Here is a 27,389-nt window from a genome sequence, read left to right on the forward strand (position 1 = left end):
GATACGGAGGATAGCTGTGTGGGCCTCTGCTAACGGGAAAAGAGGTGACTTTGTCCAATGGGTGAACCTTGTCTGCATAGTTGGGGACCCATTGAGCATACTACAAGAAGAAACCCAGGCATCTCTTCAAGGCTCTGAGGGTGTGGGGGAGGCCACATGTGGTCAGGGCCAATTATGCCATTTTCAACCATGCAACCAAGAATGGCTAGTTGGGTTGTCCGGAACACACATTTCTCCTTGTTATAAGTAAAGTTCAGGAGCTTTGCAGCCTAGAGGAATTTTCAAAGGTTGGCATCACGGTCCTGTAGGTCGTGGCTGCAGATGGTCACACTGTCGAGGTATGGAAAAGTATGCCTGCAGTTTATGATGGTCCACCATGCAGTCCATATCCCAATGGCAAATGGAGACCCTATTGGTGATGCCGAAGGGAACCCGGAGGAAGTGGTGGAGGTGACCATCCGCCTCGAATACGGTATATTGGCAGTCCTCCAGGTGGATTGGGAGCTGGTGGTAGGCCGACTTCAGGTTGATAGTGGAAAATACCTGATATTGCGCAATCTTATTAACCATATTGGATATGAGGGGAAAGGGGTTCCCATTAAGCTGTGTGTACCGGTTGATGGGCTGGTTAGAATCTATGACATTCTGTTCTTTTCCCCATTTTTTCACTATAACCACTTGGGCCCTCCAGGGGCTATTGCTGGCCTCAATGTTGCCCTCCCCCAACAACCACTGAACCTCTGATTTGATAAACACTGTCTGCAGCGCAGTATCGCCTGCTCCTGGTGGTCACAAACTTGCCATCTGGAGTGAGGTTCATGAACAGCGGTGGGGGGGGGTGACCCTGAGGGTCGAGACCCCACAGGTTGTGCATGGATGGCCGTCTAGGAACTGTTCATTGCAGACGGTGAGAGGGGTGGGCCCATCGAATTCCAATGTAACACTCTTAAGTTGGCACTGAAAGTCCAGTCCCAGCAGCAAGAGGCACAGAGCTGCAGCATAACAAGGAGCTAGAGTTGTTTGTAGACTTTACCTTTAATGGTTAAAGTCACTACACAAGACACATGGACATCTGCCATATGGAATCTGGATACAAGTGAGATCTTATGGCTGACTGGCTGTACTTCGAGGGATAGGCACTTAGCAGTATCAGGGTGAATGAAGCTTTCTGTACTCCCACTATCAAATAAACAGTTTGTTATGCATCCATTTACCTGGATGTCCGTCATAGATCTGGTGAGTTCATTTTGTCTGGTTTGGTCCAGTGATGGAGGCCAATGTAGACTCGCTGTCCAAATCAGAGAAGGGCCTGAGTTGCTTGGGTACTTGGTCCCAAGATGACTACCTTCGCTGTTTCTCTGCAGTCTGCAGGCCCGAGAAGATGGCGCTGACCATGCGGTCCAAGATGGTGGTCCCCATGGCTCACACATTGCATCATTGGTCTGCAGGGAAGATGACCGATTGTGCTGTCCAGGGTGACGACTGTTTGCACACAGCACTGCTAAGTTTTTCAGGTGGTTTAGACTGGCAAACTTTTGCATAATATCCTCTTTTCTGTATCTAAAGAATACTGCCTCCATGTCAGGGCAACGTTTCCTTGGGTGCTTGCCCTGCCCACAGATGTAGCATTTTGGGCAATCATCTGCCACAGCGGCTGAAGTCAGTCACTAGAGGGATGCAATGATGCCTGTGGCCAGTTGTTTGCAGCACGGGACGATCCCCCATCCCAAGATGGTGGATCCCACGGTGTCCACAGGGCAACCAAGTAGTCATCTGAGTTTTGGAGGGCTACCTCCAGCATCTCTGTTAATTCAACCGCCCCTTGCAGGTCAAGTACCTTCTGCTCCAGGAATGTCTGCCACATAGATGTCCCGGATGAGGTCCTCTGCATTCTGGGTGGCCAACACAGCTTTGCAATTGCACGCCTGCAATTGTCGTAGGCACTCGGCGCTTGACTCACCAGGTCGCTGCCTCTAGGTGCCTTGTGTAGACTTCATTTACCCTTCTGCGGTACAGGCCCTTCAGGATACTCATGGCTTCCGTATATGGTTCTACGTTATGGATCATTGGGAAGATCAGGGGTCCGACGTGTGAGAAGAAGAGTTTCACTCTGTCCTTGTCTGTTTAACAATGTTCGCAGTTGCTGTCAGGAAGTCCTCAAAGCAACATAGCCAGAGTTCGAACGTGTTCAGAGCATCAGATGATCAAAGGTCTATGTTGAGTTTATCAGGCTTCAGGTATTGCTCCATTTTTCTTGAAAAATTATAGTCAATAAAATTGATACACCATCAATTACCACAAAAAACTGAGGTTGTGAAACTGATAGGATTTTATTGACTATAGATTGGAGCAGCAGCCAGCCTCATCAATTGATCCTGGCAGAATGAATGGGGAACATGCAAGGTCTTGTGGGTAGGATTGATCTTGGGAGGCATGTCCAACTAGGAGTAACCAATCATGGCATTACTGTGGTCTACCACAGTCTTTGAGATAGCTATGGAAAAGGATTACACTGGTTCTCAGGTTAGAATCCTAAATTAGGTCATGACATGATTACACGAGTTAGCAAGGGTTGACTCGATGCAGATGTTAGACAGTAAGAACACAACAGCCAAATGGGAGGAGTTTAAGAATGTGAGGAAAGTTCAGGACAAACGTGTTCCTATTTGGGTCAAGGGTAGGAATGGGAAGGTAAAGGAACCCATGTTAACAAAAAATATAGAGGCATTGATAAAGTAAAAGGAAGTATATATCAGATTCAGGCAGACACATCTGAGGGAATCCCTTGAGAAATAGAAGGTATGTTGAAAAATAATGAATGAAAATAAGAAGGCATAAAAGTGTTTTTTTGTGATGGCTTTGGAAAACAGTGTAAGAGAAAACCCAAAAACATAAGTATATAAGAGTAGATTAATCTAAAAGAAGAAATTAGAAAATATTTAGAGGGGACATTTCTTCACTCAGAGGATGATGGACATACAGACAAGTTGCCAAACAAAGTGGAGTAGGCTGGTACACAGCCTCCTTTAAGAAACACTCAGATCATTACATGGATGTGAGAGGCATGGATTTAATGCAGGCGTGGGATTAAAGAGGGAGGGCATGTGGTTCAGCATGGACAAGCTGGGCCTGGTTCAATGCTGTACAATTCTCTGAGCCATTAAAGGGAGCACAGGAAGCATGGAAAATCGATCCAGGTGAATCATATGCCTAGCATCAGGTTTTCAAAAAAATCAGATATTGAATTTTACTATGTATGATGTTAGTAGTTTTGAGTCAGTAATCCACAGTAATTGGTGGAGAGTACACATATTGTTCTGCCTATTTATAACCATCACCTAGTATAGAAATGTTTTGTTGTGATCACTGTATTAGCAACACATTGAAATTCAGATTAAAAGGAAGGGCCGAAGGACCCTTTACATTCCTGAAATGTCTTATTCAATGAATGGATTCTTCTATGTATCAAAACTATTCATTTGCATGAGTAAAATTCCGGAGAGTTAAAATAAATGTGAACTATCACAAAACATTAATGTAAAGACTGGATCAGCTGTAGGTATGGCTAACATGACCCGATGTAGACATTTTCTGCCCAATTCTCCATTGCAGTGGATGTTAGGGAACAAAACTGATGCTATTCGACAAGCTCCGTTCAGACAGAAAAATCAAACTAGCTGAAGAGATAACACAACTGTGAAGATTAATGAGCTGTGAAATATAGAATTAATGAATATTAAAAAGCTGCAGCTGATTAATCTCGTGAGCCAGGTTATATAAGCTCTCAAGTTAAAACCTGTGCAATGTATAAATGTGCTGGACAAACTAAGCAGGTCACTCAGCATCCATAGCAAGTAAACAGTAACCAAGGTTTGGGCCTGGGCCCTTCAAAGCCCAAAGACCCGAAACTTAACTTTTGCTTCCTATAGCTGCTGCATGATCAGCTGGGTTTCTTCAACACATTCGTGTATTGCATTTGACCCCAGCATCTGCAGATTTTCTTGTTTAAATTGAGTTAAAACCTATGCCTAGGTGAAAATTATTCAGAATTGCCAGAGCATTTTTTTCATTTACAAAACGAATAGTTTGCACTTACTTTATCATGACTTTCTAATCCAGTACCATCTGGCTTGGTTCGAATGACAAATGGTGTGGACAGCTTTGACAGAATCGATTGAAAAGTACAGCAAATCTTTGGGAAAGCTATCTCAAAGCAGTCCTTAAATTTCAAAATCTTATGAATGTCATATTTCAATTGTTTCCTGAGCCCTTCTCCAAGCTGAAGAATCAACATACTTGGATCAAACATGAAATGAAATGGGAACACTCTGCAGAAAGTATTGATGCTTATCTTTAGATCAGATGGAGAGTGGGTTAGCCCCTGCAGAGGTAAGTTCACGTTTGTTGCATCGTTATGTACTTTGATAATGAAGGTTAGGCAATTGCTCAGGTTTATGCTGTCTGAGGTCAAGTTTTCAGAAACGTTGATCACCTGCTCCACATCAACTTCCATCTGATAAATCTTCTGTGCTGCAGTTTTGATTAATCCAGGCATTGCAAATCCCACAATTTTTTGTGGATAAAAATATTGTAGTTTCAATGTACCATCAGCTAGTTCCTTGCATAGGAAAGAAGGGGATTCAAACCCATCCTGTTTACTTCTAGGTGCTCGCACGTGCTCCAATAAAGCATCAAAACCCCCAAAGAATTCTTGTAATGTACTGCCCACTGCCCGTAGGACCCTTTCATTCTCTTCAAAACAGATGGAGAACAATTCTTCACCAAATTTTGCTTGTAATTCTTCAAACTTTAAACCTGGAAAGGACAAATAAATTATGTAATATCATGGTTAAATATTGATATTTTGGGGTCTATATCAGACAAAAATAAATTACAAAAATATTAAATGTTGTTTTAAAAATTGCCAAAGGTTTACAATGTATATAGATTTGAAGGATATTATAGCTCTTCCTTCCTATTCCAATCCGTAATGTGACTTAGTTCACTTTTATTGAAAAGAGCATGGGAAATCAGTGAAAGCATGTTCTGCTAGATTTATTTCACACTTTAGTGCAACCACATTTAGATTGCCGTGCACAGTTTTGTTCTCCTTATCTAAAGGAAGAATATATATTCTTGTGCAAAGGTTCACTTGTTTGACTGTCTAGCTATCCCACAAGGAGAAATTATTATCATTTCATCTTGTATTCGTGAGTTCTTAAACAACACATAGATGAAGGAAAAGGTTCTTAACTTTAAAGTTGACGTAAACAGCACCATGAGGCATGGCCATGAGGCTGTAAGTCTCCATTACAGATCTGCATACCGTGTGTGTGTCAGCCCCTTGCTGGCAGCCAAGTCTAATTAAAAAGTAAGGCATTGCTCGCTGCTTTGCAACCATGATCCCGAATATTACATCTCCATTTCTTAAAACAAAAGTAGCTTACTTTTAACTAGCATGTTTTCTTTGTATAACTCTGCAATTTTAACTTTAACACCAAGAACTTGCATTTTCTTTATTATCAACATTGTTAACATTTTTTAAACTTGTTTTGTGTGTTCACATTTACATACACTAAAACTTGAAGAGCGAATAAGATAGCACTGCTTCATTCTATAACAGGAGTCTTTAAATTTGGTCAATGAGTCTCTAAGGAGGATTCACATGTCTTGACGATCTCCTAATTGATTGTCCTTGAATCTGAGCTGATGCCTCAGATGATGTCTTCTAAGATGTGCATTCAGGTTGTTCAACAGTATCCGTCTTTCCATCTACTGTGTCTGGTCCCATTTAAAGATCTCAATAATTTATTCACAGAGCAGCACCTACATCTGTCTGAATAGTGTATGATCTTGGTTGGACTTCACTAAGGACAGTTCGCTTCTGAGTCCATGTTTGTTTTGTATTTTAGCCTAACTTGGTTACCAGTGTAGAGTTCCAGTAGGTTTTTTTGTTCCTCTGTCAAAGTAATACTTTGCTTTTCTTTCTGTTCTTTGAACTTCCTTACTTTCTGCCCCTCTTTTGTTTTTAGGAGGTTCTCCTCCATGGGTAGGTTTGATCTTAGCCTACATTCTATAAGGAGTTGTGCTGGTGACATACCACACTCGAGCGACATTGTGCAGTATATTAGCATGCTCCGGTAGAAGTCTGTTCTACTGTCTTTTGCCTTGTTCATCAGTCTTTTCTCTGTATGTACTGATTTTTCCACTAGACCATTGGACTGTGGAAAATGAAGACTTGATGTGGTGTGTACAAAGTCCCACTCTTTGGCAAACTGCCTGAACTTTAAATTTCAAAGCTGGTGTCCATTGGCTGTGAAGACCTTGCTTGCCAAGTCATGTCTGGAGAATATGGCTTTCATACCTGTTGTTACAGTATCTGCAGTGCTAGTGTTCAGCCTACACACCTCTGGATACAGGGAGTAATAGTCTGTGATGACAAGATAGTCCTTCCCTTGACATTCGAATAGGTCAGCACCTACCTTCTGGTAAGGTCTGTATGGTGCTGGGTGTGGCTTCAGTGGTTCTGCAGGATTGCTTGCTTGATATTTCTAGCATATTGTACAGTTTGTCACTTCATTTGTTATATCATTGTTGATTTTTGGCCAGTACATCACCTCTCGTGCTCTTTTCTTACACTTTTTGATTCTGAAATGTCCTCCATGGATCCTTTTCAGCATCTCTTTTCAGACTCTCTGGGATAAGGATTTTACTTCTTTTGTAGATTATGTCTTCAACCACTGATAGTTCCGCCCTGCAGTTCCAGTACTCTGAAACATCAGTTAAGTAGTCCTGCTTCATGTTGGGGCATCCACCCAAGATGTTTTTCTCAGTTGTCTCATTCTTTCATCTTTGTTTGTCTTTGACTTTATGAGCTCCATGTTTTCATCTGATATGGGCAGTGCACTTGTGATCGTGTCCACGAAGGCATTCACGTCTTCATCCATGCTGGTGTTTGCGGGCTCTCTCATGTCAACAGCTCAAGACAACGTGTCTGCTGTATACATTAGCTTACCCAAAGTGTATGCTTCATTCAGTGTATAACATTGCAGCCTAATCATCATTCTTTGTATTCTAAGTGGACATTCATTTAATGGCTTTTGGAATAATGCAAACAAATAATGCAATCAGTCTCTACTCTGAGTGCTTGTCCTGACACAAACTGATGAAATCTTTCACAGGCGTATGTGATGCTGAACAGTTCCTTTTCAATTTGAGTGTATCAGAGTGTGATGCACATGCAGTGGGTTGTCAGTCATCATATTTTTGCAGAAGAACTGCACCGAGCCCACTATGTGATGCATCTGATGATATCTTGATGGGTCTCGCTGGGTCGTAAAACCTCAGAACTGGTTCTTCTGTGAGCAGTTTCTTTAGTTCCCTCCATGACTTTTCATGGTCATGATCCCACTCCTATTCAATGTTCTTTTCTGTTCGTCTTCTCAATGGAGCCATCTTTTCTGAGAGGTTGGATATGAATTTACCCATATAGTTGACTATTCCATTAAACCTCTGAATGTCCTTTGTGCAATGTGGCCTTGGCATGTTCCCATGGTGGACACCTTTCTGGGATCTGGTCTGATGCCTTCACTATTTTTCTCTATTCAGCTTCAGGTTTGATTTCCTTGTTGCTTCCAGTACTTTCCTTAGTCTCTCATCATGCTCCATTCTCATGGTTCCCCATACTATGATTTCATCCATTGAGGTATCAACTCCATCCAGGTGCTCATAGACCATATGGATAGTTTTGTGATACACTTCAGGAGCTGAGGCAATTCCGAATGATAACCTTAGGAATCTGTATCTCCCAAATGGACTATTGAATGTGCACAGTCTTGAACTTGCTTCATCCAATTTTAACTGCCAAAATCTTGCTGAAAAACTTTGCATTTACAAACTGTGACATGATTTCTTCATGTATCAGAAGCTTAAAGTGTTCTCTCTTTATTGCCCTCTTTAGATCTCTTAGATCCAGGCAAATTCTAAGCTTTCCATTCTCTTTTGTCCACAACAACGAGTGAACTCACCCACTCCATTGGCTCATCTACCTTCTGAATCACGCTCAGGCTTTCCATCCTGCCCAAAACTGCTTTTGAAGCACAAATGGAACTTTTCTGCATGGTTGTATTATCGGTTGCACACGTTTATCCACTCTGATCATGTGTTCTCCTGGAAGGCAGCCTAGACCCTGAAATAGGTGATTGTACTCTTTCACGAGTTCATCATAGATTGTCTCTCCTTTGCTTACAATCATGAGGACTCTTTTTACCAGGTTCAGTTTCTCATAGGCTGTTAAATCTAATATGGCCTGTACATCTTTTGGTACCACAATGAATGCTAGCATGTGCTCTTTGTCCTTGTGTTTCACTTTGACCATTCATTCTCCTTACACTGGTATATTGGTACCTGAATATCCTGTCAACTTCACTTTTATTCCATACATCTTTGGTCTGGGTCTAATCTTCTTAAAATCAGTCTCTGATATTACATTAATTTGTGCTCCAGTATCCAATTTAACTGAAATGTATGTCATTCACTTTTAATCTCAACATCCAGTCTCTGTTTTCTTTCTTGTTTTCAGTCACAACATCTACATAGAATTCCTTTATCTTCCTTTCATCTACTGCATGAACCTTGCTTTGTTGCACGTGGTTCCTACAGCAATGGGCCTAATGGTTGCTTTTGTTGCACATGCTGCATGTTTTACCATATGCTGGACACTTTTTTGGTAGGTGTTGTGTACCACATTCATGACATGGCTTTCAATTGTCCTTTTCATTTTTGTTTTCTGGCCATTCCCCTCTTTCCACTTTGGTGCGCTTTTTGATAAACGGTTTATTTCTGTTATTGCTCACTGCATCCACGTGGCAGCTAATTTCACTGAACAAGTCTTTTGCCTGCGTTTTTACAGTTTGTGTAGCCCTACGGCTACAGTCTATGGCTTTTTCCAGATCTAGATTTTGCACTCTTAGCAGTCTTTCCCTTATCTGGAATACCACACTCAAATCTGTCTTTCATCAGCGAGTCGGTCAATCCACCAAATTCACACATTTTGCTTCTGTTTCTCAATTCAGTCACATACTGATCAATACTTCATTCCATTTTCTGTATACATGTGAAAAATTTGTGCCTCTCAAATGTCACAATACATTTAGGTATGCAGTATGCCTCAAACTGTTCCATTATTTTTTCCAGTTTCATTTTGTCTCCTTCAGCAGCAAATGTGAAGTTATTATACACCTCCAGGGCTTCTTCACCCACGACATGTAAGAAAACTGATGGTTTAACTTTATCACTTTTTTAGTCAGCTCTGACTGCCATTAAATACAATCCAAAATGATGTTTTAATCTGTTCCAATTTTCAGCCACATTACCTATCAGCTGAAATTTCGCTGGTGGATGTAACCCTTCTATTTTTCACTGGTTTAGCTTCTCTTCACTGCTCAGTTGCTGAATTTATATTTTACCTTTTAAAGTATTTCCTTCATCTCACTTCATGTTTCATTTTGTATTCATATGTGTGAGTTCTTAAACAGCACATGGATGAAGGAAAAGATTCTTTACTTTAAAGTTGATGTAAACAGCACCATGTGGCATGCCATGAGGCTGCAAGTCTCCATTACAGATATTGCATACTGTGTGTGTGTGGCAGCTAAGTCTAATCAAACAGTAAGGCATTGCTAGTTGCATTGCAACCATGATCTTTATCATTACACTCCCCTTAACCCACCTCCTTCAAGCAAAACAAGGACAGTCCCTCTCATCCTCAGGTTCCACTCCACGAGCCTTTGCTTTCATCACATTATCTTCCAACAACTTTAGTGCAATCCCACTAACTCCACCTGATTCACTGTTCCCTTTTCTTCTTTACCTGCTCATGTATCTATGTATGTCTACACAGTGTCCTCCATAACTTTTTCCTTTATTTCCCCCTGTGCCCAACCGTTTTACATTTATAATCAAACAATTCACATGTAATTAAAGTGCACATTCCAGATCTTATTCAAGATTATTTGAATATATTTTGGTTTGACCATGTAGAAACTACAGCACTTTTTATACCTAGTCCCCTCATTTCAGGGGACTGTAATATTTGGGACATTTGGCTTCACAGGTGTTTGTGATTACTCAGGTATGTTTAATTGCTTCATCAGTGAAAGTATTAGAGAGCTAGACTTGCTTTGAAGCTTTTGATTACCTTTGGAGTCTGTAGTTGCCATTTTTCTACATGAGGACCAGAATTGTGCCAATAAAAGTCCAAGAAGTCATTATGAGGCTGAAAACAAGATAAAACAGTAAGAGACATCACTCAACCTCTAGGATTACCAAAATCAACATCATTGAGAAGAAAGAGCGTACATGTGAGCTCAGTAATTGCAAAAGACTGGTATTCCAAGGAAGACCACCACTGCTGGTGACAGAAGAATTCACATAATAAAAAAAGAAAAATCCTTAAACGCTTATCCAACAGATCAGAAACACTCTTCAGGAGGAAGGTGTGAATATGTCAATGACTACTGTCCGCAGAAGACTTCATGAACAGCAATACAGAGGCTACACTGCAAGATGCAAACCATTAGTTAGCTACTGAAAGGATGGCCAGATTACAGTTTGTCGTGAAGTATCTAAAAAGAGCCTGCAGAATTCTGGAAAAATTTCTTGTGGACAGATGAGTCCAAGGTTAATCTGTATCAGAGTGATGACAAGAGCAAAGTATGGAGATGTAAATATCTTCCCAAGATCAAAAGCATTCCACATTTACCATGGTTTGCATCTTGCAGTGGAGGACATAGGACGTGGGATCCTAAAACTCCCAGGAAATCAGAAGAAAATTATTATCTAAATGAAGTAAACAGAGATTAAAATACAAAGGAAGAATATAAGAATTGTCCATTTATCTTTTAAAATGCCTCAGAAGAATTATTGTTGCTGGAGCGGATGAAGGTATTGCTCTTAAATATGAAGAAAAGCCTTTGATGTAGAGAAATCCTAGACCCGGAGTGATGACTAGGGCCCATCAGAGAGTTGAGTTGCAGGGAACAGCAGCAAGTCTGACCAGCCTGCGGGCTGGGGAAGATGGTGCCAAGCCAAGGAAAGCAGATTCTTTAAGCAAGGTCAGATCATCAAATTCGAGTGAGATGATTGATTGCAGTGACGACAGGAAGGTTTTTCCACAGTTTTGTCAATTTGAGGGATTTTTAAAAGTACTTAGAAAAAAATTATGGAACAAGGACAAGAGGGAGTAAGATTTGAAGAAATTACTTCAGTTTATGAAGATGTTAAACAAGTTAAATATGAATCTAAGGTTATAGAGAAGGATAAAGAGATCAGCAATGGTGAATTACAAGAGATGGTATGGGAAATGTGAAATCATATGAAGATAATGCAAAATAATATATTTGAAATCTGAGGTTGAGGATATGAATGAAAAATACAAGCAGTTATCAACAAACATGATGCAAGTACAAGAACGAAAGGGTGCGGAAAATCGGAAAGTTACAAAAATTCAACAAAAGTTTGAAAATGTAAAGGAGAAGCTGGAAACATTGGTGCCTGAAGTTAAGGAAGAAATTGTTGAGAGGAAGATAAATTCAGAAAAAATTGATAAGAGAAAAAATTTTAGTAGAAGAAACATTAAAATTGTTGGCTTGGAGGAAGGAGAAGAAAAGCATGGCATAATTAAGTTCCTCCAAGGATGGATACCTAAGGTTCTGGGGGTTCAATCAACTTGAAGGTCCAATTGAAATTGAAAAAGCACATCGAGCCCTCAGACCATAGCTGCAATCAAATGAGAAACCTCGCTCTATAGTAATTAAGTGTTCAAAATATCGAGTCAAGGAAAAGATTTTAGCCTTAGCAGCAGAAAAAGTAAGAATAAAGAAAATCCCACTTGAATATCATCGTTCAAAGCTTTTCTTTTATCTGGACATTACTACACAGTTGTTGGCTAAGAGGAGATAATTCAATGAAGTCAAGATAAATCTTTGGGAAAAGGGATACAAGTTTACATTACGTTACCAAATGACAATCAAGATTGTACTACCAAATGGCAAAAATAATTTTTTATGGATTATGGAAATGTTGCTTTTAATAGGCCGAGAAATTATTTGGAATTATTTGGAATGAGGTCATGAACAAGTAAATTAGAGATTTTGTTCTGATGTAACACCTGGGAGGTGAAAGGTGCTGGAGTACATCGGCCGCTGTTCTTGGGCTCATTTGTGGCAATGAGCCACATTCCACCCACATGATAGAGGAGGGTGGTCCTATATTCTTTACTGCCAATAAGGGGGGGAATTCTACTATTATTTATGTAAATATACATTTGTACACATATGTAACGTCTATGAATGGAATTATATTGATGTTTTATTTTACTTTAGAGAATTGATTCAACATGAAATTTTAAATTGGATGATGGAAGAGATACGAGATTCTTAATGAACATATGATTAATTAGAATTAATATTGGATATATTGGAATTTAACATTTAGAATTGATTAAAAAATAAGATTTACATTTGTTATAACATGTTGATTTAAATCTTTTTAGAACTTATTTTAAATATCCATTCCATCTTTTATTTTTTAAAACTTTTCCAGTTTTTTGGGGGGGCTTAGGTCTTTTCTCTTTTTTCTTAAGGTTTCTGGGGGGGTTGTGGGGGGGGGCTTCTTTTATTTTTTTTCTTTCTATTTTCCTTTTTAAACTTGTAAAAGCCATGTATGATTAATTGTGAATGAAATGTATGCAATGTAATTGATTGTATGGCATCTATAAATAATTTTTTTTTAAAAGAATCCTTCTGCCATCAGCAGTGGAGGTCTTCCTTGGTCTACCAGTCCATTTACAATAACTGAGCTCACCAATAAATTTTTTCTTCTTAATGATATTCCAAACAGTTGAATTTGGTAATCTTAAGGCTTAAGTAATGTCTCTTACTGTCTTATTCTTGTTTTTCAGCCTCATGATGGCTTCTTGGACTTTCATTGACGCCACTCTCGTCCTCGTGTATAAAAATGGTAACTCCAAACTCCAAAGGTGATTAAAAGCTTCAAAGCAAGCATACCACTCTTATACCTGTATCAATGAACAATTAAACATACCTCGGTACTCACAAATATCTGTGAACCCAAATGTCCCAAATATTTTGGTACTCTGAAATGAGGGAATTATGTATAAAATGTGCTGTAATTTCTACATGGTCAAACCAAAATGAATAGGAAAAAACCTTGAATAAAATCTGGAATGTGCAATTCAATTACATGTGAATTATTTGATTATAAATGTAAAACTGTGGAGCACAGGGTCAAATAAAGGAAAATAGTCTCTTTGTCCGAAACATTATGGAGGGTCTGGTATGTGTGAAATATGCTCCTTTATTCTCTGGAGTTTATATAATCTCATTGAATGTATACATTCTTTAAGGGTTTGCTGAGAAAGACTGTTTCCTCTGAGATTTGTTGTCTCACTTTAAAGGACCAGCCATTTAAGAGTGAGATGAAGAGAAATTATTCAAGGAACTTATTAAACCAAAGAACAGTGCAGGCCTGAAGGCCAGTTCCTGTTCATATTGTTATGTTCTTATGATTTTAATATTTACTCATAAAACTCTTCATAATGCACTGATTTGAATGTTTGTATTTTTCCAATCAATAGAGATGTTGCAATGAGATTGGAGATTAAACCAATTGTTCGTCCATATTTCCTCTACCAAAACTCTTTTAAAGACAAATTAGAAGCCTTGGTTCAATAATTAGATCTCGATTCAGAAACATCCATAGTAGGAAAACCCATTAAACCACTGCACCTGTATTTAAAACAAAATAATTTAAAACAAAATATATTGGATAAACTCAGCTGATCAGGCAGCAACTATGAAAAAGAAAAACAACTAGTATTTCAGGTTGATGGCCTTCAGATGTTAAGATGACCTACTAATGAAATTTCTCCATCCCAAAACTGACTGTTTCTTTCTCTATAGATGCCACCTCATGCGGTGAGAAAGTTCCAATTTCCTGTTTTACTTCAGAGTTGCAGAATCCACTGCATTTTAGGTTGAAATCCACAATAATTTTCTTTGTTGGCCAAATAAGTCTTATTTTTATTTGTCAGTCCTCTCTCTGACTGGTCACTTCTGAGTTTGAGACTGCATTGTGTTATATGGTATATTATATTTTTACAAACCATCGGATTCACAAGTTCAAGCCAGGCTAATTGAATACATTGAAAATTACAATTAATAAAGTCCACTAATTTTGAACAAGATATCTAAGAATTGAAAAATGTTAGGAAAAATAAATAATTAGAAGAACAATTTAAATTAAAGACAGCTATGTATAAACAACATATCTTAGGGAAAGTGGCCAGCATAAATATACCAAAATAGTTCTGGATGTTATGGAAAGAAATGTAAATTTAGTGCATTCATAGTTCTGCAAATCTTATCACTGCCAGTCAGTGAGTAACAAAGTACATGAATATTTTACTATATAGATTAAAAATATAATACAAATCAGAGGAAATAAATGTTGATCTGTGATGAGTCTTAAATTTGACTAAACCTTATTTCATTAACTCATGCAAGCTCTTGCTCTTGCATACACATATACTTGTGCACAAATTCAGACACGTTTGCTTGAGATCCAATGTTGGAGGCAGTTCAGAAACAGTTTACATATAAATTTCTTTAATTTTTTCCCAGGGAAAATAAGTTCCTCTGCACCTATTCCTGATTATCCTTTTAAAAATTGAATATCTACAATCATCTTTACTGAATAGAACAGGTTTTTATTTTAACCATTGTGTCTACAGATTTTTGTGATTTACTACTAATTTAGCCAAGTTCACAGAAAGTGAGTCAGAGAGTAAAAAGATAAATTTATGGAAAGCAATAATCAAAGTACTGTGCTTTACTCTTTCCATTACTGAATGAATATTAAAGCCATAAATAGTAATGAACAAAAGCTGACCAGATCATATTAAAGAAGAGAATGTGTATCAATAAAGGATTTCAATAATTGTCACAGTTTGTGGAGGAACTGAGAAAGCTAAGTAATATAATTTTTTTTTTAAACTAGAATTTGAACAGACTGACTAGAAAAAGTGTTCCCTTTGCAGTTGGTGATGTAAGTTTGATTATTTGAATTTGGCATTAAGGGACTGAAAAGAGAGATTAAGAATATTTGTCATGTTGTGAGTGCAGCTAGATCAAAGAAAATCTTCTGGAGAACATGGTTATGTCAGAAACTATTCCATATTTTTAAAGCAGAATTGTTTTTTAAAAATATCAGGGATACATGAAAAACTGCAAATACTGGAAACTGAAGAAACACATAATCTTCCAGAGGAACACAGCATTGTGGGCTGGAACCTTTTTATCAGGTCTTGAGAGTGTGGAGGAAAAGAGAGCAGGGTATAATGAGAACAGATTGGACTGTAACCAATGAGGGTTTGGAGAAGCAGGGAGAGGTGAAGAATGAGGAACAGAGGCAGTGGACTGGCAGATGCCAGATAGAGGAAGAGAAACAAAGAAGTGAGGAGGAGGCTGGAGTGTGTGATTGGTAGAAATAAAGGTCACCACTACTGAAATCTGATAAGAAAAGAATGAGAGACCAATTCGACTGAAGGAGAATGAAGGGAAATAATTCAAAGGAGGAAATAGGGCTGGAAGAGGAAGATGGTGGGTTGAGAATGGGCAGGTGGAAGTGGGACAAAAATGAGGGTGAAGGGGAAAGGGGGAAAATAAACATAATTTGAAAGAAGAAAGGGAAGAATATTACTTGAAACTGGAGAATTCTGAAGTTACAGAAATTAGAGGAGAGTGCAGGGTATCTACGTATTAGCAGTCAAAGCTTGGTGACAATAATTTTTGAGTCAAAAGCCTCATTCTGGCCACATGAGTGCAGCCTTACAATACAATACTAATTAAGTACTGCATTCTCAGAGCAGCTGTCTTACTAATTAAATGTTAAACTGAGGCCCTATACTACCCTGTATAAAATGTGTGAAGATTTCATGGCATTATTACAAAAAAAATCAAAAGACTTCTCTCTGGTGTCCTAGCCAATATTTATCTTTGGACCAATATTACTAAAATAGATTATCCATTATTTAGTGATGCTTGTCAAACATAATTATGCACAAATTGGCAGCTATGTTTCCTTTATTGCAACTGTCACCACACTTCAAACGTACTGCTTTTGTTGTTTAATATTTGGGCACATTAAGCCATGAAAGGTGCTATAAAAAGCAAAGTCTTTCTCTGAATGGAAGAGCAGGCTTGAGGGGTCAGTGGCCTACTCCTGTACCTGTTTCTTGTGTTCTCTAAATGTCAATGTTCTGCAGTTCACATTCACTTCAGATCACCAGCTTTTGTGGAGAGCTATTTTAAAGCACAAACATCTCCCTAGACACTTGGATGTTTTATACTTCCATTTCTTTTTTAAAAGATAAATTTCTTAAAACATTTGACATTGCTATCTGCCTTTATTAAAGAGTTTTCTTATTTTCTTTTCTCTATTTAATTTAATTATTTCTACTTTTGCTTCTCTCTAAATTAATTTAAGATCATCCAGGGAGCTCGCAGGTTAAGTCTGATGGTAGAAGATTTTCAATGCTTTTGCCAGTTCTCTTTAATAGTCGAACAGACACTAAAATTATATTCTGGAGGTAAACTTTTAACTACATGAAGAATCAGGAAGAAATTGCATACTGATAAGGCAAGAAATAAAAAGGTGCTTCAAAGCAGCATTAATCACCATCAGATCTATATTCCATGATGGATTGTATGAAATTCTTGGTTCAGAATTACTGGACTCATTGATAGACAGGATAAAAATGACACAAAAGCAATTAGTGACAATATTATTTTGCAAGCTAAAACAATGTCATAGCATATAACAAAGCAATTATACCAAGGGCATTTGCTGAGCTTTGTAGCATGTCTGAGACATCTTCCAGCTCCTCTGTGTCAGGGTAATCTGTGTTCAGGCATCTGTTTGATGTTTGAAGGTCTCTTTCTAATTCTCTGCAATTGAAGCAAAATGAAAGTTTATAACTTTTGGTGGCATTTACATGAACACACACAGGAGAATAACTGAAGAATCTTCAAGACAGACCTTCATTATCCTACAGTGTTGGGGTTAATGAGTAACAAGGATTCCCACATTTGGCCTTGGGTTACATGGAAAGTCTACTAATACCAAAAAACATAAGGTTCAGCCCCTCATATTATCTCCTGCAAAGGAGAGGCCTGATTCACATGCAAATGTTGTATTCAGTGAGTGGAGTACTAAGATCTTGTACATTCTTCTGTGCAAAGTTTATAAGGCATTGGAAAAGCAACTTAAGTAGAAATCTAGATTAGGTTTTTATAAGGGAGCACTCTTACCTTGCAACACAAATCTATGTTTTTTTTAATTAATTTTCAATCAACATTATGTTACAAAACAAAAAAAATCAAAGTAACATCACAGATATATTCAATAAAATACCAAAACTGAACTACATGTTAATATACAAAGAAGAATCAATACATTATCACAATTATCAAATTCTGCACTATTTTTTATCAATACAAAGTTTCACACCTTCCTGATCCTTAAAAGAAAAGTAGGAAACAGAAAAAAAAGGAAAAAAAAAGAAAAAGAGAAAAACCTGCCCCAAAGGAAAAGAAAAAGAAGAGGTAATTCTCCCTTCTGATGTGACAAAATTATCTGCTTTCCAAAAGCATTAATTACATCCAGATGAAACATTATGTGATTCATCCAGAGCTTACTTCCACCTTTAAGGGATAAATGTCTTGACATACACATCGCTAGAGATACTGGAGATAGTGGTATTGGAGACCACAGAGGGGGGGATCATCAAAGGTTAATGATATTTGTATCTTAAATATGGGTTCCATATTCTTAGAAACATGTAACAATTTCTGAGGTTGTAAGTAATTTTCTCCAGGGGAACACAACTATACATTTCTGACTTCCAGTAGGTTAGACGCAGTTGGGAGTCAGATTTCCAAGTGATGTCTATGCACTTGCTAATACAAGTTTAACAAATTTCAATTGATATTTTGACAGCCTCATTTTAGATCTTATATCTGCTAATTTCCCAATAAAAACAATTCTGGCACCTGAGGGTATCGAATTCCATTCAGTTGTTCCAGGAGATTCCCCAAATCTTCCCAGAAGGATCTCACCTCGAGGCATGACCAGGTGGAATGCAAAAGGTCCCCTTACTAAAACATATTATTACAATTTGGAATAAACTCAATGGTCAAATTGGAGTTGTTGGGGGGTGGGGGGAGGAAGTTCTCACCCAAAACATCCCTCCCTCAAAATAAACTAATTCCGTTACAATTAATAATAAAATTCTAGAAACTTGGTCACAGAGTGGGATCAAATTTATCGAAGATTATTTTGAGCAGGGTCAATTTATGACATTTGAACAAATCAAGAATAAATTTGGAATTTTAAATACATCCTTTATCTGCCTTCAGTTAAGATCTTATTTAAGGGATGAATTAGATCCAGCACTGACCTTACCACAGTGTACTAAAAGTAGGCTTTTTCAGGTGCATTCTATGCTAAGAATGCGCCTGAAGAAGCAAAAGCAGCGCTTTAAATTGCCGTTCAGGTGGCAGCGTTTAAAGCACAACGCTGGCCACCTGAAGGACACATCTGGACAGGATGCGGCTCTGAGCACACTCCAGCTCCTGCCCAGCGTCAGCTGTGATCAACAGCCTGATCCTTTAACATCCGCTTTCAGCCAGCTGCATTCAGGTGGCTGGGGGAGCCACTGAGCTGAGCTGATTATCCCTTTCGGTGGAGGGTTACATAGCTCGCCTCAAGAGCTGCACATTCAGGTGGCCTCAAAACAGCCGCATATTGCCTAAACATGCGGCTTTACATGCGGGGCAAGTGGCCACCTGAAAGTGCCTATGGTTCAAAAGGGGATCACAAAGAATATATTTCTTACTTCAGACAGAAGCCCCTAAACAAGGGCTAGATATGTCAAGAGAGAGATGGGAATCAAATTTGGGTATAGAAATTGATTCATTTTGTTGGTCTGATCTGTCTCAGAACAGCATGAACAATACAATTAATGTAAGGTATAGGCTGGTGCTATGTAATTTTTTGCATCAGCTGTACCTTACTCTGCAAAAATTAAATAAATTGAAATCTGAATTATCCAATTTATTTTTTTGATGCAGTCAAGATATAGGAACCTTTTTGCATTTGACCTGGTCACAAAGCTATTCTTCAGTGGAGACTGATACGTCATAGTCAACCAGCAGCCACCTGCACTTCAGTAACTGTTAACAACAGCTTAGAGCTCCACTAATGTATTGAAATTTATAGCTAAGAGTAGACATATCAAATCCCTGCATTGCCACAGAAATATACAGTGCCTAAAGGCAGCTATCAGACATCACTTCACCATCAAGCAGAGCTACCTGAGCTCACCAATTTCATGTCATTAGGGCAATTTAGTGTTATCCACAGCACAATATGCCAACAGATTCCAAGCTTCCAATTGATTTGCCTTTCTAATTATTGGTCGATGCCTCTGGCATTCAATTCTGCTGTAATTTCACCCAAGCTCAGGGAGGGAATCAGAAAATAATCAGAGAGAAAATGAATATTGGGAGGAAGAGGGAAAGTATATATAATATCAATGGTGAACAATGATTGAAATTTTAAGGTTGTGATCTCCTTAAATACTATGGCAAGTGATTAACTCTTCTCTGGATTGAAACAAAATTTTGTAGAAAGTTCCAAAGCAGTCCGTGAATAAACAACACACTTCATTTCAGCTCCTTATGCCTCATGTTTATAAGTCAGTATTGTCATGATAATGAATATGTATGAGATGTACCGGAAGTCACGTGGTATGAGAGAGAGATAAGAGCACAAGCAAGAGAACAAAGGAAAACGGGAGAATAAAGACTCGAAGAAGTTTACCTGATAAAACTTGTGTTTAATGTTTTATTAACTTCACATTTCGGGCCACAAATGTGACATTGGCGACGAGGATGAAAGAAGCTTGAAGAAAATTAAAGACAAAACAAGATTACAGAGGATTACAGACAACTTCAAGGTGATAAGAATTTTCTCTTTGGCTTAGTACTTTGGGGCTGGAATATTTCCTCATGGCTGGGGCAAACAGTGACTTTCTAACACATAGTGGAATTGCTCATTTTGAGTGCAAGGCATGGCTGGAAGAGTTTGAATCCTATGCCGACAGTCGTGGCCTATTTCTACATACCGGTACAGTTGAACAAAAAGCGCAGAGGAGGGCGTTACTTCTTTTCACTGCGGGACCCTCAGTTCGGGAAACATTTAAGACACTTTTGAATACTGGAAGAAAGGATGAGTACCAAAAAGCGGTAGATGCATTAAATGCACACTATGTAGTGACACCGAATGCTACATTTCAACGCTATTTGTTTCAGAGAACGAGACAAGAAGATGGCCAGACAATTGCTCAGTACGTGACGAGACTACGCCAGCTAGCTGTTGGATGCAATTACATGCCAGCTGATTTGGACAACCAATTATTGGATCAAGTCGTACAGCACTGTAGATCAGATAAACTCAGAAGACGTCTACTGGAAAGAGGGAGTGAGTTGGAACTCACCGATGCTTTAACCATTGCTGCTGCATTAGAAGCTGTTGAAGGGCAATTTCATACCATGACCCTGAAAGACAACTCAAGCCAGCAAATTAAGAGGCTCTCACATCGCCATAATCAGCCAAGATATACGCCGACACATGATGTGGAGTGTTATCGATGTGGAAACCGAGGTCACTTTGGAAAAGACCCATATTGCCCGGCCAAAGGCAAAGTTTGCAGAAAGTGTGGAGGTAAGGACCACTTTGCAAAGAAGTGCAAAAGCAAGTCCAATGCAGACCCGAAGAGGAAGAGTACAACTTCCAAAGGCAAAGCCTGGGGGAAAGGAAAGTATCCTGGAAAGAAAGATACCATTCGCCAGATAGACAGTGACGATGATGATACCCAGGAGGAACAGAGTTGTTACCAATTTACGTTGAATGAAGTACGTCATGAGAAGGTCCCAGTGATCATTGGTGGAGTGACAGTTCAGGTCATTGTAGACTCAGGCTGTGACAGTAATGTGATTGATCGACATTTATGGGAGAAGTTGAAAAGGAAAATGATCATCTGTACCTCAAAGAAGTGTTCCAAGAAACTGTATCCATACACAGCAACCAAGCCACTGCAGACCATTGGATGTTTTACTGCAACTGTTGAAGCTGGAGATAAGTACACCGAAGCAGAGTTTATGGTCATAGAAGAGAGGGGAGAACCATTGCTGAGTAGAAGCACAGCGCAAGACCTGGCAATACTTCATATTGGAGCTTGTGTCAATTCAATTCAGTCATACGAGGATATGAAGCAAGAATTCCCCGCAGTCTTCCAAGGAGTATGAAAGCTGAAAGGTCGACAATTGAAGCTAGCAGTAGATGAAACAGTCAAACCCAAGGCACGTGCACCTCAGAACGCAACAGAGGTGAGGAGTTTCCTGGGATTAGTCCATTTTTGTGCAAAGTTCATTCCTAATTTCGCTACAGTGGCAGAACCACTAAGGAAACTAACCAGGAAAGGTGTACCTTTTCATTTTGGATCTGAGCAGAAGAAAGCGTTCACAGCGCTGAAGCAAAGCCTGACAGATGCAAAAACTCTTGGATATTACGATCCGGCAGCATCAACCAAAGTCATAGCGGATGCCAGCCCGGTTGGTTTAGGAGCCGTGTTGGTCCAGATGCATGATGGAGGACCACGAATCATTGCCTATGCCAGCAGATCGTTATCAAATGTGGAAAGAAGATACTCTCAGACAGAGAAAGAAGCACTCGGACTTGTATGGGCCTGTGAGAGGTTCCATACATATTTAATAGGCATTGAATTTGAACTCATCACAGATCATAAGCCATTAGAGGTGATCTATGCACCTAGATCCAAGCCATGTGCCAGAATAGAGAGATGGGTACTCAGACTACAACCCTACAAATATAAAGTAATCCACATTGCAGGGAAAACAAACATTGCTGATCCGCTGTCCAGATTGGTGAAGGATGGTGGTCCACAATCCAAGTCAGAATTGGGAACAGAAACAGAGAGCTTTGTACGCTTCGTAGCTATTCAGTTGACACCGAAAGCTGTGACTACGAAGGAGGTCGAGAGAGAATCCAAACATGATCCAGAACTTATGGAAGTAAGAGAATGCATACAGAGTGGACAATGGGACAAGTGTACTCACAAGGCTTACATTCCCATTAGAGATGAACTTTGTTGCATCGGACAGTGTGTATTAAGAGGTTGCAGATTGGTGATACCGCAAAGATTGAGACCGAAGATCGTATCCTTAGCGCATGAAGGACACCTAGGCATTGTTGGTACCAAGCAAAACCTCAGTACCAAGGTATGGTGGCCAGGTTGTGATAAAGACGCCGAGAAATTTGTTAAAACTTGTCACGGATGTCAAATCACAAGTAGGAGTAATCCGCCAGAACCGATCCGGAGTACGCAACTTCCGACAGGACCATGGATCGACGTAGCTGTTGATTTTCTTGGACCTTTACCGACGGGTGAATCAATTATGGTAGTGATAGATTACTACAGCAGATACTATGAGTACGTGGTGTTGAAGTCCACAACCACTGAAAAAACAATACAAGCATTAGCAGAGATATTCGCAAGATATGGATTACCTGTTACATTATACTCTGACAATGGTCCACAATTCATTTCAGAGACATTTGCGGAATACATGAGGACCACAGGTATCCACCATCATAAAGTAACTCCGAAATGGCCGCAAGCCAATGGAGAAGTAGAGAGACAAAATCAGTCCATTGAAAAACGATTGAGGATTGCACACGCAGAAGGACAAAATTGGCGAGAAGCATTGCTATCTTATGTGGCTGTCTATCGAGCAACGCCTCATCCAACCACTGGAAAAAGTCCTGCAGAAGCATTTTTTGGGAGAAAAATCCGCACAAAAATGCCAGAAATAAAGGAAATCCGAGACGACCAAGAGATGAGGGACCACGATGCTGAAAAGAAAGATGCAGCAAAGCTGTACACAGATTCGAAACGTGGAGCCAAGTATTCAGACATCATGCCAGGAGATAATGTTCTAGTGAGGCATGAAACTGGTGGTAAGCTAGACATACCTTATTATCATCAACCCTATACTGTCGTATCCAGAAGTGGCAGTATGGTGACAGTCAAGTCTCCGACTGGAGTCCTGTATAAGAGAAATGTATCAAGTGTAAAAAGGTACCAGTCCAGAGATACATCTAGTGAAGAGGTTGAAAGGCCAATACGAGATGCTGAAACTGAGAGACCTGATGATGTTCCAGAGGCAGTTACCAGCACTCCTGATGAAGTGACTAGAGCGCCAGAAACACTCGAAGCCGTGGCGAGCAGTATTTCCGACGCTGAGAGTGAACAACCGAGAAGCGACGACAATATCGCAGGCAGGCCGAAACGAAACCGGAAAGTGCCCAAGCGATACGAAGACTTTGTGCCATAGTTTTAATAAGAACTTTGGGACAGTATTTAATCTTATATCATAAAGTGCATGTATGAGTGCTGTAGGAAGTAAATTTTATGTAGTTGAGTTATAGTATTACCATTAGTTACAATGTTTGTATGTTTCTGAGGGATATTGATAAGTCAAGGTAAAGTTTATTTCTGATTAAAGGAGGGATGTCATGATAATAAATATGTATGAGATATACCGGAAGTCACGTGGTATGAGAGAGAGATAAGAGCACAAGCAAGAGAACAAAGGAAAACGGGAGAATAAAGACTCGAAGAAGTTTACCTGATAAAACTTGTGTTTAATGTTTTATTAACTTCACATTTCGGGCCACAAATGTGACAAGTATGTGCAGTAATTCATTTTGTTAGAGGTTAGGTATCTATTGAGCATGCTTATTATAGGAAAGGCTAAGGAGAAGCAAAGATAGGACTGCGGAGAAATGAAGTTGGGAGGGCAGGACAGGCGTAATCAGGGTGACTGGGAAAGATCAAGCTCAAGAGCAGGTGGAGACTAAAAATCAGAAGAACTGGTTACACCTAGCATGAAGAGAACAGGGAAAATTAGATGTTTGGAGGACTGGTCAGATGAAAACACTTCCCATGCTCCTCCCAATACATCGATGTAGCTCCCTTCATTCAGTAGACCAGCTACAACGATGTTGCTAGTTGAAAGGGCCAAACCCTGACACAAGGACTGGGAGATATCATTAGCTTCCTGAGTTCTATGTCCATTTGAATAGGTTCCAATTGGAAAAACTATAGGTTCGAGCAGTTGCAGCAGAAATTGTTGGATGGCTTGCAAAGGATCTGGCTCATTGTCCCAAGTTGAATTTTAGGTAGGTCATTTATTATTTATTTCAACACAGAATACCACACAATTTATAACAAAACAGAAAACAATGAGATATATATTTTCAGTTTATGCTGCACTATTCATAGTTAACTGATGTAGCCTTTCTGTGATTCAAGTTCTGTTAAATATGGTTTCCAAGTTAAAAGCCTGGAATTAGCTCTGTAACCTAAAATATGTGCCTTTTTAGGTATTATTTTGTGATATATTTTAGTTCTAAATTCTTTCTTGCTCTTGTGTGTTGACCTTCCTCCACATAGCCTGAATCTTCCACTTGAGAGGACAGGCAAAAGGCCTCCACACAATCACACTGTGTTGATCCACAGCAGGACGTACTAAAGACCAAGCAGCTGTGACCCTACCTTCAATTTTCACAATTTAACTCTGGTTATTTTATCTGTCATAATTTTGGCATTAATTGTCAGAACCCACATATTTTTCTCAGTAAAATTTTATTTTTAACTTAAAATAGTTTTATATTTAAACAGTTTTTCCATCCATTTAATCTCTTAGTTTACTGGGAGTCAGATTTTCCCATCTGTTTGGCATGTATTTAACTCATGCACAAAGAATGCAATTAAACTATGCAAACTAAAATATCTGAATGAATGTAATATACATACAAACTTTCTTCCAAGGCTGTTCCACAGATGGGATGGGTCAATGAGTAGTTTGTGAGGTACTGTATTCCTTCTCCAATTTATATAGACATGCTTCTGTGTGTTCCTGCCACATGGCCTTGAGGTTTCCAATACCATAAATAAATGGTTTTAACTCAAAACATTGCCTTCCATGGATGATGCCTGGTCTGCTGAGTTCCTCCAGCATTTTGTGTCTTGTTCCAGTTTTCCATCATTTGCAATCTCTCTTGCTTACCAGTATCATGAATGTTCCTTCTCCATTTTGACCAGAGGTTGTCAGAAGTTAATGGGGATGTGGCATTTCTTCAAGAAAGTGTGAGAATATTTTTCAGTCTTTGCCTTTATCTGCTTCAAAGATATCGGAATAGTGTGTCTGGCTCGGGAGACTGCACTTGTGACCTGTTGACAGGGAGAATGGGAAAAACACCCTCAATACTAGTATCTTAGTCTGATGTTGGTTTATCCTTCAAGACAATTTGGAGGATTTTGCAGAGACAGCAATAATTATATTCTTCCAGTGCCTTAAAGCAAATGCCTGTTGTAAATGTCCCTGTCTCAGAAGCATATGGAAGGGCAGGGATCACTGCTGCCCAGTTTTAGAACTTGAGTCTTGATCTTCAAATAAACTTTTGTTCGATTGACTAAAGGCACTGTGCTGGTTCATTGAAGGCAGTGGTAAATTTCATTACAAATGTCTACCTTTGCCAAGAAGTGGGTCCTAAAATGTGAAATGATTTTTGTTTCCCATTTTCTCAGCATGAAATTTTATTGTTGGATAGCAATGCAGTAGAGGCAGATTAGTGAAGGACCATTGTCTTGTAGACATTGAATGTAAGGCCCATTCTCTCATAAGCTTCAGTGAATGAATTGACAACATCCTTCAAATGTGTGCAAATGTAAATCTCATCCTTATTCTGCAGTTCAGCTGCTGAGATTCCATTCTGGTGGCTTCAGTTCTGGAGTCTGGTCATTTTAGGTTGAACAATTCCCATTGGTTCTGAAAGTTAGCATTACTTTCACAGGATATATGTTAGCGGTGAGAAACAACATTTCAGTGAGAAGGATTGAGTAAAGGCAACCATGCAGCCTTGTTTGGCACCAGTCTTCTCTGTGCTTGGTTCTATATTAGATCCTTTTATTAGTTCATATGGTGACTGGAGCTCTTCCGAATGTTACTTGGGATAGTTGGATTCTCCATGTTGGAAATTTTCCATTTGCTGTATCCAATAATTTAATGTTATTTTAAACATTTGACAAGAGTCTTATCAAGATATCCATCTACTTGCAATTGTAGCTTTAAGCTTCAAGAGCAGATAACTGTGCCTAAATGCTGATCAATAGACCAATGGCATGAAATTAAATTGGGTCTCCTAATGTCACAACATTACTGCTAAGGCAATCTCTAGTTTTTTTAACCATGACCATAGATATAATCTTAAGGGGAGGCTTAAAATTGTCTGTAAGCCAGTCTATCTTCAACATGGAACTGATTTCTTGTGCAAAACCAATAAACTCCAACGGTTCATGATATGAATGATGTTCTAACCTTGCCAAAGTATATTTCAGTGGCCTATTCTTTGACAGGACACATAAATTTGAAGAGTGTTATAAGCTCAGGTCCTGTTTCAGTCTAAAAGACGACCATTTTTCTTTCCAATACCACTGGTCTTGGTTTCAATGATAAGAAAATTCCATAATATTTTAAATGCAAAAAATATTATTTAACAGATGCATTTTTATAATTACCTGTTCTGTTGTCACAGTCATCTTGGAAAGCCAGATCAAACCCAAATACAGTAGAACCTAATCTGCCTTCTCCCTAGTTCTCAAATTAAAATTCTTTTCCCTGCTAAAAACCATCTCTGTCAATTGGTGGTCTCATCATTTCCTCTTGACATATCATGGCATTATCACTCCTCAATTCCCCATGAGAAATATCCAGTTGATATCAACTAGATATTTAATTACAAGGCTGTTAGAACATATCAGAAACAGGATATACTGTAGCAAGATACTCTACTTTTTTCTTTGGCTTGGCTTCGCGGACGAAGATTTATGGAGGGGGTAAAAAGTCCACGTCTGCTGCAGGCTCGTTTGTGGCTGACAAGTCCGATGCGGGACAGGCAGACACGATTGCAGCGGTTGCAAGGGAAAATTGGTTGGTTGGGGTTGGGTGTTGGGTTTTTCCTCCTTTGCCTTTTGTCAGTGAGGTGGGCTCTGCGGTCTTCTTCAAAGGAGGCTGCTGCCCGCCAAACTGTGAGGCGCCAAGATGCACGGTTTGAGGCGTTATCAGCCCACTGGCGGTGGTCAATGTGGCAGGCACCAAGAG

At 39.2% G+C, this 27,389-nt stretch overlaps 1 protein-coding gene across 7 annotated transcripts in view; it reads right to left on the minus strand.

Annotated features, from left to right (window-relative positions):
• The window catches only part of gucy1a2 (guanylate cyclase 1, soluble, alpha 2), a 205,694-nt gene that overhangs the window by 97,846 nt on the left and 80,459 nt on the right, over positions 1–27,389 (minus strand). For all 7 annotated transcript variants that reach the window (XM_069891229.1, XM_069891228.1, XM_069891227.1 and 4 more), the window contains 2 exons: positions 16,915–17,027; positions 4,097–4,815 (listed from right to left, as the gene is read on the minus strand). In XM_069891229.1, the coding sequence (XP_069747330.1) occupies positions 4,097–4,815; positions 16,915–17,027 (832 nt within the window). The remainder of the gene's footprint in view (positions 1–4,096; positions 4,816–16,914; positions 17,028–27,389) is intronic.

The sequence above is a fragment of the Narcine bancroftii genome, chromosome 7 (assembly GCF_036971445.1).
Source record: "Narcine bancroftii isolate sNarBan1 chromosome 7, sNarBan1.hap1, whole genome shotgun sequence".
Classification (NCBI taxonomy): Eukaryota; Metazoa; Chordata; class Chondrichthyes; order Torpediniformes; family Narcinidae; genus Narcine; species Narcine bancroftii.